General features: G+C 37.6%; 1 protein-coding gene across 1 annotated transcript in view; it reads right to left on the bottom strand.

The window, feature by feature from the left end:
* Nucleotides 1–5,371: 5,371 nt before the first annotated feature.
* LOC126253010 (WD repeat-containing protein 54-like) overlaps nucleotides 5,372–15,549 on the bottom strand; it is a 58,107-nt gene continuing 47,929 nt past the window's right edge. Inside the window, exon 5 of the mRNA XM_049954063.1 lies at nucleotides 5,372–5,549. Within this exon, the coding sequence (XP_049810020.1) occupies nucleotides 5,421–5,549 (129 nt within the window). The 3' untranslated portion in view covers nucleotides 5,372–5,420. The remainder of the gene's footprint in view (nucleotides 5,550–15,549) is intronic.

Raw genomic sequence — 15,549 nt, 5'->3', positions numbered from 1 at the left:
TATTTCTTAATTGTCACCTCCCCCCCCCCACTCTCACTCTCTCACTCTCTCTCTCTCTCTCTCTCTCTCTCTCTCTCTTTCTTTCTCTCTCTCTCTCTCTCTCACACACACACACACACACACACACACACACACACACACAATTATTATTAAGAATGAATGTAAATCGTAAAATTTATTTGCATAATCATCTCATTATTAAAACAAAACTTCCTGGCAGATTAAAACTGTGTGCCGGACCGAGACTCGAACTTGGGAACTTCGCCTTTCGCGGGCAAGTGCTCTACCAACTGAGCTACCCAAGCATGACTCATGCCCCGTCCTCACAGCTTTACTTCTGCCAGTACCTCGTCTCATTATTAGTTGCCTGTTTAATGAACAACACCAGCTTACTGATGGAAAAGAAGTGTATAAATGAGTTGCTGTGGTCCATGGTGGCTTAACCACTGCTAGTTTCATTTCACCTGAGAAAACCAGCATTCCCACTGCCATAGGGGCCACGCCCGATAGCTTAGCAACAACGGCCACAGGTGGGTTTCTTTACCATAGGATCCCAAGCCTGATAAGGGTTTCTTTACACAGGTTCCCAAGCCTGATAGCAAAATTATTTAAGTGCCCTGTGTAAAATTAGAAGGCACTCTTGGGTTCCTTAGATTGTTTCCTCTAACCTATTTCAATTTTTGATATGCTACATTAATTTTCTGATGAATATCAAGAGGAATGGTGTATTGCTGGCCAGACGAATTTACTGATGGAGCTGGAATAACTGCAATAATGTGGTGTTCTGGAACCCAGCACTTGTCACTTCTTGGTGGCCAATAAAATGAATTTGCTGGACCATGTGGGTGCATAAAGTTTATTAATGCATCCCTTTGCTCTGTGGAGGTCTCACAGATATTCCCAATCCACCACATGTTTTCATAGATGCATGCAACATATTGTCCTGGTTGGAGAGCAGACATTAATATGCCTCCTTCATTACTGTGACCCATTTTAGCTAGAAAGGATGAACAATCATTTGAAACTCTGCTGACCTGAATCGTTGTTTCATCAATAGGTAAAAAGTGATGATTTTCTCTAGTGCTGCTACAGTTTGTCCAAGTTTAAACCTCTCTTCTTGTGACACAATATATATTTTTTTTTTTTTTTTTTTCAATTTCATCTTTACTGACGAAAACAAATTTAATTCCATTAATGTTTTCAGAGCAGAAGTGAAACAGATCTAGGGGAGTAAGAATTTGTCCATTTTCTACAAAATCCATTAGGACAACAAGCTCTTTGTCTTTCAGATGACATTTAAGGCCTTTAAGATGCAAGCTTTGATGCTTGGCAATGTAATGATGGCATGACAGACTCCATATTTTATGTTTTACATCTTCAATAAATTCATCCACTACCATTTGCTTCGTGTCCAGTGTGGCCCAATCGGTATGTATCCATTGCTTAAATGCAACAACTTCCTGTCGCTCGTGATCTAGGAAATAGCTGGCAATTTCAGATGCTATAGCTTCTGGCCCAGGACACCTTTCACAGCGATGTAGCATGCACTGTTTAGAGTTCAAACTGCAAATTGTCTTGCTGAGAATCTCCTTATAATTTTCACGTATACCAGCTCCGCTAAGTGTAAGCTTAAAATTTTGGTGAATTGCACAGACACAAACTGCATGCATTCCGGCTGATCCTACTGTTACACACCATTTGGGTCTAAGTTCACAAAACTTTGAGAACCCTATTTCTGGACAATTTATATTCTTATAGATAACATACATTTCCTGTAAATTGCAAAGTAACAATCTTTTCTGCATGTATTTCTTTCTATCTAAAAGTCTAACTGAAATACTATCTTTTTTTCCAGGGCACACCCTACTATACTCATCATCTTCAAAAAAATTTCGCACTCTACTAGCAACTTCTGCTGGTAATTTCCTGCTTTGCCTATTTTCGGGAAGTGCCAGAATGTCCTTCTCTGCCTTAAGCTTCTGAGCATTCTTCACCATTCTTTCGGACACGCCGAACTGAGCTACTGTCCAACTTACAGGTACCAAGGTTAAAATTTGCATCTGTTCTTTATGAATTGCATTCTGCATCTTGGCTTTCAGTTCAGTCAGCAAATGTGCATAGTTGGCACAGTTTCCACATTCCTTAATTTCACTAGCATCTTCAATTTGTCGGTTTGCTCCCATTGCATTTACAATTCTGTTTTTAATCACATTTTGAGCCTTTTGAATTTTCTTCTTCACATATTGGGGCTTATCTCTGTAGCTGTGAAATACCAATAGACAATAAGCTACTATTTAATTCTTCTTTTGGTGTAAAGTCCTCATCAGAATGTGATGATGAGGCTGATAAAGCTTCGTCCAAGTGTTTATTTAAGGTAGTCCTGCAAGCCGGACAAATTTTCTGACCTGGCTTTATGTTATTAACAAGCTGCTTCTTCAACATATCAGAAGCCTTATTAGCTGTTTCAGTATCAAGAGTGCAAATTCCTGCCTTAACATTATGATTCGCCTTCCCAAAGGGATTGAAGCATTTTTTTGTAACTTCTCATATTGTGTCAATAACAGGGCTTCATGGTGTAGGCAAACTTGAGAGGTATTGTCCAGCTTTGCTTCAGAACGTCGGACCAACAACTCTTTTTTCCTCATCACTAAAATCCGCAAACCATTTTAAAGCAGCTTTTTTAGCAAAGAAAGTGACATGACACTTTGTTCACTACCTCCTCCAATTGAGCAGGAAGGTATGCTGTTCCCTTCTGCATCCATCTCTAATCAGTAACTAAGTAATGTATTTGGCTTCTAAGTGCAAATTATAATCTGCTTAAATTTCAGACAAATTGCTACTGAATGAAATTATACACAATGTATAATACCAATGAAAAAATCTAATAAGAGATATATGCTATAAAAGACACAATCAAAACAATTTTTTGTAAATTAGATTACAAACTTTGATGGTCTTACGAATCACTTAACAAGCCACACTCAGTCAAGAGAACCCACTCACTATGCTGCAAACACACCACTGAAATACTGATTGTTCAAACAAGGCTCACAATAATGAAACAATCTGATTGTTAAAGAAACTGTTGCCATTATATTTTCTATGAACAGTGAATCTTGTGAATTTTCTCTGTGAAACTAGTGGTTACGTATTTACCAAGGTAGTAGGCTACATTTAAGTGTGATTAAATACAAAATTAAAACTCTTAGATGTTTAACCAACCAATTTCACATGTTTCCCTAATAACTTTAAGACAAAAATTCACAGGTTACAACACCTAGGTATTAAAATCTCTGCAATATTGATTGGAAAATTTACATCACTTGATGCATGATTGAAGCAAACCGATTCTTTTTTGGAAAAATGTTTTATTCAATTGAATCCAAAAATTAGGTCTTCATTTTCCACTTGTAAATATTTTTTTGAGAAGTATAAAAAATATGAAGCTATTATTCATTGAATTCTTTATGATCTCTCTCTCTCTCTCTCTCTCTCTCTCTCTCTCTCTTTTAATACAAATGAGAAGCCTTATTAGAGCAGAAGGGCTGCTTCTCATAGTTTTAAAGTTTTTCTGACAGTCTCATTGCCTATTTACCAGATCTTTTTATTTCAATTATTCAAGGCACTAATAAACATTTATTAGGCATAATAAAAGGTTTCAGGTATAATTTGAGTGCCAGAAAAATGTGTTCAAACTTCCAGTGCGCCTCTTTGATGATGCTACTTTTTAGGGCCTTATATGCTTGCATTGCAAAACCAAATCCACTTTTCTAGATAGTTTAGAATATGCTCTTTCTAATGACCATAGTTTAGAAGAGTTTGGAGAAAACACTTTTTTGAAAAATGTGACTAAAAATACCCATTTTTAGCACTTTTTGAAAAATCGTCAACTTTACCCTAGATTTGTGAAATAATGGAAAGCAATAGGAGAATGAAATTTTATATTCTAGGACCTTGTGTTGGTGAGTTATGGTGTGCAAAGTTTCATTACATCCCACAATTAATTTTGGAGATATAAAAAACTAAAGTTCGCATTTTTTTAAACAGCTATTTTTTTGCCCAACTTTGCTTCAAATTATCTATATCAAAATTGCTCAGAAATCCTTTTCTTAATATTTTACTTTAAAGAGTTCTAAAAGTTGTATAAGATGGCCAAGTTTTGTTTCTTTCATGCAAATACTTACAGAGATATCTCATCTCAAAGTTGCTGAAAATTCAAGGATGCACTATTGGATGCTGTGCTATGGTTTCAAACAAGAGACTATATCTCTGCAAGTATTGAATTTCTGAAACTGAAGCTTTACCAGTGTTAATTGAGAACATGTGTGAATGTTCATACAAAATTTCATCAAAATCCATGATGCTCGTGTGGGAACATTTCTCGATATTAGACCACTTGGCACGGAATGGCCCACTGTCGACTTTTGCACTGTTGTGCAGATATATTCACTGCAATATGGATAAAAAGTTAATTTTGTCAATGGAATTCAGTTTAAACTTGTGTAATTGCATTGCACAATACAGTGGTTCCAGGATGAACAAGAGCACTTTAAATCAAGGCTCAAGTTTGTCAGTGTCCACTGAACATTCATGATCCACAGGCTAATATAAACTCACAGCAGCCTCAATCACTCATAACTTGCATGAAAGATGGAACATTTCTGCTACTAAGTTGCACACTAAATTAACTTTTCCTCCCATGATTTCATTATATGCACAATATTCTTGGGAGAGAGCAGTACAGTATTCCGTATTTCTTTGGTCTCCTCCTACTCTTTTGAGTGACAAATTTTATGATCTGGTGATGAATGAAGTATTCAGTCTCCCAAAAGCACATGTTAGGCAATATCTTAAGATGTTCTTAGCTTCCACACATACAAACCAAGTGAGGCTTCACAGGGGTAAGATATTGAGCTTATATTCAGGACACAAGGGCTTAAGTTTTCCAAGGTTTCTCTAAAATTGCTTATGACAAATTCAGGGTTGGTTTCTTTGAAAAGGCATAGCCAATTCCTTTTCCCAATTAAGCTTGTGACCCTAATAACCTCACTGTTGATGGGACATTAAACCCCAATGTTTCTTCCTTTCTTGCAGATACAAAAACATTGAATCTATTCAGTGCTTTGCAGTTAAAATAAAACTTTTTAGTTCTGTAACCTCTATGAAATAACATATACCTTTTAAAAACCTTAATTATCACTGCAATGACTCTACTGAAACTGTGATTTTCATTACTGACTCAGCCATTTTTTCCCCTGATGAAATGCTAAATGTTCATTGAATGATTTATTTTCAGACTTGGTGCAAGATGTTTCTCTTGTTATCCTGCTGACCTTTGTATGAGTAAAAATCTCGTAGATGTAATGTGAACATTATTATTATTATTATTATCATCATCATCATCATCATCATCATCATTGTTATGTTTTGTAGCAAAGGATTTCTGCTGAATCGTAACATGACACGCAAAACTGTGTGCCCTTGCTGTTCAAGAACTGGCAGCCAACTATGAGTCTGTCCTTTACATGTACAGTGGACTTGTGCTGAACCTGTGAAGAAAGAAAGCACATTTATTAAATTTACCATGACTAATCACTTTTCCTCCAGTTGAGACACTTGCATGAAAAATAACTGGAAAAATACTTGACATACTTAGTACATATTACATATTTTAAAAGCTGCAATGAAATAAAGAATTAAGAGAAGTACATCAGTATATCCCAGCAATTTTGAAATGCTTAGATGGAAGAAGAGGAGTACATATCGGCGGGAGGAGAACAAGAACGTATAATATTTGCCAATAATATGATATAAATGGCAGAAAGTGAAAAAACTGTAAATAATATGCTAAAATATCTGAATGAAGCAAAAACAAAGAGTATAGTGATCAGCAGAGGAAGGAGACAGGCAAATATTTAGATACGACAAGTTATTAATACCCAAGTAAGAGTACCATGGAAGTACCATCACTCAAGACTTGAGGTGCATTCAGGAGGGGAAAACTTGCATTGCTATAGTGAAGGAGGCATTCATTAGAAAGAGAAAATTATTATGTGGCAAACTTGATAAAGGTGTGAGGAAAAGGTTTCCATATGTTTCTGCCTAGTGTGTGGTACTCTATGGGGGCAGAAACTTGGACACTGAATTGAGAGGGTGAAAAAAGGCTAGAAGTTTTGGAGATGTGGACATGGAGGAGAATGGAGCAGATAAGCTGGATGGAAAGTGTGAGTTTACTGGAAGAATGGAAAGTTTATGTAAAGATGAAATGTGCAGAGGGAAATATAAGAAAGTTGACTCTGTTATACGCCTTTTTTTCCAAGAAATATCTTTTGATCATTTCATATTTTTGGATTCTGTTGAACATCTCCTCCTGTGCTTCTGAAAGTAGAACATCCATTATTTCCGACTGTTCTGTGTTTCTTTTGTCCTGTAGCAATTGGTCCAACTTCATTGGTGGAAAATTGATATGTTTGTCAGATCTTGCAAGATCACTGACAATATTCGTAAATAATTTTTCCTTGCAGATGTCATATAATATTAGTACGAATTATTCTTTCACAAAAGGACTGAGAATAAGCTAACTCTGTAGCTTCTAATAAAAAACTTGTGCTCACTGTACATGTGCACTGTAACCTGACAATAATTAGATTAGTGAGCTGTATGTCTCCTGCTTCTGGAAGGAAGAAATGCCCGAATTTTCATTTTTTTTTTTTTTTTTTTTTTTTTTTTTTTTACGATTATGAAGTCAACATGTCAGCTACTAAGCAAGTCTTAATTATTTAATGAAGAAAATATTTAGCCAGAACATTTCCCTGTTGGGACACTGTAATACACTAAAACATTGTTCTCCATTTTGTAACATGCTGTACTCTCCGCATGGCTTATCTGTGCTCCTTCTAATGATGGATGGATGGATGGCTATAATGTTGTGAATGATCAATATAAATAATATATTACTGTGAATAATATAATTCATAAGACTTAGGACACTACTAAACAAATTTGAAAAGGCATGGAGGAAATGAGTGACATAACATATTAAATGATCACTGAGATATCATGAAACAAAAGCTGAATTTACTATCAGTTTTCACATAACATAAGGTGCCAATACAAGTAATCTAAGACATTCTTTGATTACTTTTGCAATGAAAGTTGAATATGATTTCAATGTGTAGCTGTTGTTGAAAGTTGGCATCTCTGCACAATTCATTCAGACACCTCATATCACATTGTTATGATGGAAACACTGTTGGGGAAGAAGAAGGTTGGCTACTTCTTAACAACTTTGTTGCAGGCACCCACATACACTGTTAACAGAATTGAAAGCATCAACAGTCTATAGAACTAGTTATTTCAATTTCAAATATCAGCAGTACCACATTGATTTCAGAGTGAACATGCTATGTTTTTGAAAGCTTAGAAAATATGAACTACACTAACAAAATAAATTTTTCATTATTCTTTGTTAGACTGATTCTGAAATGTTCATCATTCACTTAGCTGATAATGTTATAAAAGTATTATAATTTCAAGTTGATAAAAACCTGAGGGGAAGACAATCAATTCCCATAAATGCTAATTTTCTACATCTAAATTTTGCAAACCACTGTGAAGTGGTTTCCATTCACCTGTGGAGTGTGGGAAAAATGACTGTGAAAATGCCTCTGTGTGTGTTGTAATTAATCTGATGACGTCCTCAGAATCCCCAGAGGAGTGGTTAGTAGAAGGTTATATTATATTCCTAGCCAGTTCTTGAAATTTTGTAAGTAGGCTTTCTCAGGATTGTCTTCAAAAGTCTGCCAATTCAGCTCTTTCAGCATCTTCATGACAGTCTCGCACTGTCAAACAAACCATGACCGTTCATTCTACCCTGCCCTGTATAGTCCCACACACTTGAGCAACATTCTAGGATGCATTGCACAAGTGATTTGTATGCAATAAACTAAAGACTGCTACCTGCTTTACCTACGACTGAGCCTATGTGAGCAATCCTATTTGTTTCCCTACAAAGTGTTACACACAGGTATTTGTGAGTTGGCCAATTCCAATTGTGACTCACTGGTGTTATAGTCATAGGATGCTATGTTTTTTTCATTTTGAGAAGTGCACAGTTTCACATTTCTGAACATTTAAAGCAAGTTACCCGTTATTGCACCACTTTGAAATCTTATCAAATCTATTTCTGCTACTGCTTTCAGACAGTACTTCATTATAGATAACTGCATAATCTGCAAAAAGTCTGATGTTACTATTAATATTGTCCGCAAGGTCATTAATATACAGCATGAATGGCAAGGGTCTCAATACACGTCCCTAGGGCACATCTGGAGTTACTTTTACACCTGTCAATAAATCTCCATCCAATACAATGTGCTCTGTGTCCTACCCACAGAGAAATTGTCAATCCAGTCAAATTTCACTTGACAGTCTATGCAATTGTACTTTTGATAGTAAATGTAGGTGTGGTATTGAGTCAAACGCTTTTTGCAAATTGAGAAAGACTGCATATCCCGGACTGCCTTGATATGTGGCTTTCAGTTTGGCATGTGAGTTGGGTTTACACGATCAATGTTTTCAAAATACATGCTGGTTTGCCTGGAGGAGGTCATTCTGTTAGATATATCTCATTATGTTCGACCTCAGGCTATGTTTTAAGATTCTACAAGAAATTTATTTCAAGGATATTGGACGAATAGTTTCGTGAACTACTTCTACTACCATTCTTGCAGACAGTTTTGACCTGTGCTTTCTTCCAATAATTTTTTGTTTAATTTTTACTGATTTCAGCTGTTTGTCAAAGCTCCTAGCACTTACATCCATTTCATTATCTTTCAGTGGTAAGAGAATTAAACTAGGGCAATACTCCTGGGTTTTCCTTTGTAAAGGAACATCTGAAAATGGAAATCAGCATTTCTGCTTTTGCTTTGCTACCTCCAGTTTTAGTGCCTGTCTTGTATATGAGTGATTAGGCACTAATTTTGGTGCCACTTACAGCCCTGACACACGATTAGGATTCCTTTGGGTTTTGTAAAGGTTGTTCGACAGTATTATGCTACAGTAATCACTGAAAGCTTCAAGCATTGGTCTTTTGACAGCCAAATGTGTGTCATTCAGCATCTCTCTGTAAATAGCCCTATGCTTTGTTTTACACCCATTATAAAGTAGTTTCTGTTTTTTTATAAGTTTCTTTATGGTGACTGTATACCAAGGAGGCCTCCCCCATCATGACGTATTCTACTGGGTACACCCCTATCCAGAGATTGGTCAACTATTCTTTTAAACGTGAGCCATAGTTCCTGTACACACTCATACCCTGTTCTGAAAGTTTCAAGTTGCTCATGGAGATATGTTACTACTGCCTCTTTATCTAGTTTACTGAACATAATCCTCCTACTTGTTTTAGTTGTCCTTTGTCTGTGTTAATCAGTGTTGCTACAAGTACCTCATGGTCATTGAGGCCAGTTTGAATGTGGACATTCTCAAAAAGGTAAGGTCTGTTTGTTGCCATCAGATCTAATAGATTCCCATCATGAGTGTGGTTCTAAACTATCTGTTGTAGATGGTTAAACAATGGAAAAATGGAGCTGCTGAGCTGCAGATAGGCACAACAAAAAGGCTGTCAGAAAGTGAGCTTTCGGCTAATAAGGCCTTTGTTAAAAATAGACAACATACACACAAACACTCATGCAAATGCAACTCACACACACTTGACCACAGACTCCGGCCACTGAAGACAGACTCTGGCTATGGTCATTTGTGTGTGAGTTGTGTTTGCACGTGCGCGCATGTGTGTGTGTTTTTTGTCTATTTTCAACAAAGGTCTTGTTGGCCGAAAACTCATTTTCTGATAGTCTTCTTGTTGTTACTATCTGTGACTCAGTATCTCCACTATACAGTGAGTAGCAACTATCCTTTTCATAATGTTGTTCTAGGTGGCTTTCTGAGAAGACATTTAGTAAATTTTCACAAGATGTCTTGCCATGCCCACCACTAATAAACTTGTAATTTTCCCAATTGATTGCTGGGCGATTAAAGTCTCCAATGATTAAAATATAACTGGGGAACTGATGTACAAGCAAACAAGTTTTTAGTAACATGAAGAGGTGAGTCTGCTGGTCGATAGAAGGATCCACTTACTATTTTATGCCTGCCCGCTGATACTGAGTCCTGCCCAAACATCTTGAATAAGGCTTCCATTTCTACCCTGATGCATTTTATTTTTCTTGTCTAATGCAACAAATACACCACCTCCATTTCCCGTAAGCATATCCTTTCAATATATACTTAAATTTTCCCGAAAAATCTCACTGCTGTCACCCTTAGGTGTTTCCAGCTTTCTGTATCATGTGAGCTTCACTGCTTTTTAGGAGCACTCCAAACTCTGGTAATCTGTTGTGAATGCTTTGAAAGTTAACTACTAGGATTTTAATAAATACTTTAACATATGAGGGACATTTAATTACAAATAAAGTATGAAACCTCACTTAGATTTTTTTGGTGCTAGATGTAAATAAGAAATAATCTTCAGAGAGAGCTTGCACAAGTCATTCAGAGCTGATTAATAATCTAACCAAATAAGGTTAGCCACTCTCTTTTTTTTTCCTTTCCTTCTTTCTTTCTTTTTCTCATTGTGTGCAAAATCATTAAACAGTGGGGAACAGATTTTTTTAAGAAAACCGTCCTTTCACTAGCAGCTGGGAGGTCAATCTCAGTCTATATGGCAGCCATTATTCTGTTCAATTCTGGCACTGATTAAGGGGGCAGTTTATTGTTTAGATGCTGGTGAAGAAGATTCAATCAAGGGTAGTTATTCAACAGATATTAAAGAATTTATACAGTGTCAGTTTTAATCAGCTATGGCAACTGATTCCAACCATTCTTCAATCATTTCTATTGCTGCCTTAATGATTCATTCCTGCAGATTTCAGATGATGGATTTTGAAAGTCCACCAGTGATTAGATTTTGATAGTTGTACATACCGAGCAATGAACAGAGTACTTAATGTATACTACCTTCTTGAGGAACAAATGCTTGTTATGATACTGATCCCCCCATGAACCATGGACCTTGCCGTTGGTGGGGAGGCTTGCGTGCCTCAGCGATACAGATGGCCATACCGTAGGTGCAACCACAACGAAGGGGTATCTGTTGAGAGGCCAGACAAATGTGTGGTTCCTGAAGAGGGGCAGCAGCCTCTTCAGTAGTTGCAGGGGCAACAGTCTGGATGATTGACTGATTTGGACTTGTAACACTAACCAAAACGGCCTTGCTGGCGCTGGTACTGCGAACGGCTGCAAGCAAGGGGAAACTACAGCCGTAATTTTTCCTGAGGGCATGCAGCTTTACTGTATGGTTAAATGATAATGGCATCCTCTTGGGTAAAATATTCCGGAGCTAAAATAGTCCCCCATCCATATCTCCGGGCGGGACTACTCAAGAGGACGTCATTATTAGGAAAAATAAAACTGGCATTCTACGGATCGGAGCGTGGAATGTCAGATCCCTTAATCGGGCAGGTAGGTTAGAAAATTTAAAAAGGGAAATGGATAGGTTAAAGTTAGATATAGTGGGCATTAGTGAAGTTTGGTGGCAGGAGGAACAAGACATTTGGTTAGGTGAATACAGGGTTATAAATACAAAATCAAATAGGGATAAGGCAGGAGTAGGTTTAATAATGAATAAAAAATTAGGAGTGCGGGTAAGCTACTACAAACAGCATAGTGAACGCATTATTGTGGCCAAGATAGACACGAAGCCCACGCCTACTACAATAGTACAAGTTTATATGCCAACTAGCTCTGGAGATGAAGAAATTGATGGAATGTATGATGAGATAAAAGAAATTATTCAGGTAGTGAAGGGAGATGAAAATTTAATAGTCATGGGTGACTGGAATTCGAGAGTAGGAAAAGGGAGAGAAGGAAGCATAGTAGGTGAATATGGATAGGTGCTGAGAAATGAAAGAGGAAGCAGCCTGGTAGAGTTCTACACAGAGCATAACTTAATCATAGCTAACACTTGGTTCAAGAATCATGAAAGAAGGTTGTATACATGGAAGAATCCTGGAGATACTAGAAGGTATCAGATAGATTATATAATGGTAAGACAGAGATATAGGAACCAGGTTCTAAATTGTAAGACAGTTCCCAGGGCAGATGTGGACTCTGACCACAATCTATTGGTTATGAACTGTAGAATATAACTGAAGAAACTGCAAAAAGGTGGGAATTTAAGGAGATGGGACCCGCATAAACTGACTAAACCAGAGGTTGTGCAGAGTTTCAGGGAGAGCATAAGGGAACAATTGACAGGAAAGGGGGAAAGAAATACAGTAGAAGAAGAATGGGTAGCTCTGAGGGATGAATTAGTGAAGGCAGCGGAGGATCAAGTAGGTAAAAAGACGAGGACTAGTAGAAATCCGTTGGTAACAGAAGAAATATTGAATTTAATTAATGAAAGGAGAAAATATAAAAATGCAGTAAATGAAGCAGGCAAAAAGGGAAACAAACGTCTCAAAAATGAGATCGTCAGGAAGTGCAAAATGGCTAAGCAGGGATGGCTAGAGGACAAATGTAAGGATGTAGAGGCTTATCTCACTTGGGGTAAGATAGATACTGCCTACAGAAAAATTAAAGAGACCTTTGAAAAAAGAGAACCACTTGTATGAATATCAAGAGCTCAGATGGAAACCCAGTTCTAAGCAAAGAAGGGAAAGCAGAAAGGTGGAAGGAGTATATAAAAGGTCTATACAAGGGCGATGTACTTGAGAACAATATTATGGAAATGGAAGAGAATGTAGATGAAGATGAAATGGGAGATATGATACTGCGTGAAGAGTTTGACAGAGCACTGAACGACCTGAGTCGAAACAAGGCCCCGGGAGTAGACAACATTCCATTGGAACTACTGACGGCCTTGGGAGAGCCAGTCCTGACAAAACTCTACCATCTGGTGAGCAAGATGTATGAAACAGGCGAAATACCCTCAGACTTCAAGAAGAATATAATAATTCCAATCCCAAAGAAAGTAGGTGTTGACAGATTTGAAAATTACCGAACTATCAGTTTAATAAGTCACAGCTGCAAAATACTAACACGAATTCTTTACAGATGAATGGAAAAACTGGTAGAAGCTGACCTCGGAGAATGTCAGTTTGGATTCCGTAGAAATGTTCGAACACGTGAGGCAATACTGACCTTACGACTTATCTGAGAAGAAAGATTAAGGAAAGGCAAACCTAAGTTTCTAGCATTTGTAGACTTAGAGAAAGCTTTTGACAATTTTGACTGGAATACTCTCTTTCAAATTCTAAAGGTGGCAGGGGTAAAATACAGGGAGCGAAAGGCTATTTACAATTTGTACAGAAACCAGATGGCAGTTATAAGAGTCGAGGGACATGAAAGGGAAGCAGTGGTTGGGAAGGGAGTGAGACAGGGTTGTAGCCTCTCCCCAATGTTATTCAATCTGTAAATTGAGCAAGCAGTAAAAGAAACAAAAGAAAAATTCAGATTAGGTATCAAAATCCATGGAGAAGAAATAAAAACTTTGAAGTTCGCCGATGACATTGTAGTTCTATCAGAAACAGCAAAGGACTTGGAAGAGCAGTTGAATGGAATGGACAGTGTCTTGAAAGGAGGATATAAGATGAACATCAACAAAAGCAAAACGAGGATAATGGAATGTAGTCAAATTAAGTCGGGTGATGGTGAGGGAATTAGATTAGGAAATGAGACACTTAAAGTAGTAAACGAGTTTTGCTGTTTGGGGAGCAAAATAACTGATGATGGTCGAAATAGAGAAGATATAAAATGTAGACTGGCAATGGCAAGGAAAGCGTTTCTGAAGAAGAGAAATTTGTTAACATCGAGTATAGATTTAAGTGTCAGGAAGTCATTTCTGAAAGTATTTGTATGGAGTGTAGCCATGTATGGAAGTGAAACATGGACAATAAATAGTACGGACAAGAAGAGAATAGAAGCTTTCGAAATGTGGTGCTACAGAAGAATGCTGAAGATTAGATGGGTAGATCACATAACTAATGATGAAGTATTGAATAGAATTGGGGAGAAGAGGAGTTTGTGGCACAACTTGACAAAAAGAAGGGACCGGTTAGTAGGACATGTTCTGAGGCTTCAAGGGATCACAAATTTAGCATTGGAGGGCAGCGTGGAGGGTAAAAATCGTAGAGGGAGACCAAGAGATCAATACACTAAGCAGATTCAGAAGGATGTAGGTTGCATTAAGTACTGGGAGATGAAGAAACGTGCCCAGGATAGGGTAGCATGGAGAGCTGCATCCAACCAGTTTCAGGACTGAAGACCACAACAACAACATGATACGGATAGTCTCATAACTAGGTTATGAAATTCACATGTAGCAAATAACATAATTTATTTACTTCTGTTTCCCATCTTATTTATTAAGGTAATAAGCTGTTTCAAAAACACTGAGAAGTCTCTGGTATGTTGAGATGGTGTCACCTTTGAAGAAACCACCACAAGTGAATGGAGAAAGTATTGCATAGCTGGCAAAACTGTCAGTTCATGAACACTGATTAGTGATAAACTGGTTGGGCTGGTCTACTGTTGCAATATAAGAAAAGGTAGAAAGTAAAGCGATATGTTAAGGATTTTGTACCATCCTTCTTATTCTTTCCCTTCAATGTTTTTGGCTTTTTAATCATTTTTGTTTCAACTGTGCCATCTTTTGTACTGATCTTTCCAGTTGACATCATTGGTATTCATACACTAACTTCAAGATTTTGTGGTCTTTCATGTGTTTTACACGTCATACTGCTTATTCGCATACTCCTCTATACCAACACAGTGCAAAAGTTGATACACTTTCAGCACTAGTACTGGAATTTCCTCACGGCTGATGACTTCACTAGAGCAATGACCGTTATCTGTATTATGATGACTTTGCAGCAGTCCAACAAATAGGGTGCACACATGACACCTCCATTGCCAACAGCAAAACTAGCAGTCACTGAGGCACGCTATTTATATGTGCCCATCCACGTACCAAGGTAGGCATCATCCAGTTGAGCCATTTGGCCTGATCAACTGTCAACATCTGCTGGGCAACTGTCCTTTGTTCTTCAACTGCCGCTCAAACATCAATGCCAGTCGCATGTCAAGGTCAAGAGTGTGGTGCAGTCCCGATTCCCCACTGCCACCTCCCCTCCACCAACACTATGGTAGAATACCACAGGGAAGTATGATAGGACCATGGCTGTTCACAATATATATAAACGATCTAGTAGAAAGCATTGGATGCACTTTAAGGCTATTTGCATATGATGCAGTTGTCTATACCAAAGTAGCAATGTTAGAAGATAGTAAAAATTTGCAAAGCGACTTGTAGAGAATTGATTGAATGGTGCAAACTCTGGCAGTTGACCCTGAACGTAAATAAATGAAAACATACTGCACATACATAGGAAAAGAAATCCACTACTGTACAGCTACACTATTGATGACAAACAGCTGGAGACAGCGTCTGCCATAAAATATCTACATGTAACTATCCAGAGTGACCTTAAG

The sequence above is a fragment of the Schistocerca nitens genome, chromosome 4 (genome assembly GCF_023898315.1).
Source record: "Schistocerca nitens isolate TAMUIC-IGC-003100 chromosome 4, iqSchNite1.1, whole genome shotgun sequence".
Taxonomy (NCBI): Eukaryota; Metazoa; Arthropoda; class Insecta; order Orthoptera; family Acrididae; genus Schistocerca; species Schistocerca nitens.
This window is presented reverse-complemented; position numbering and strand designations above follow the sequence as displayed.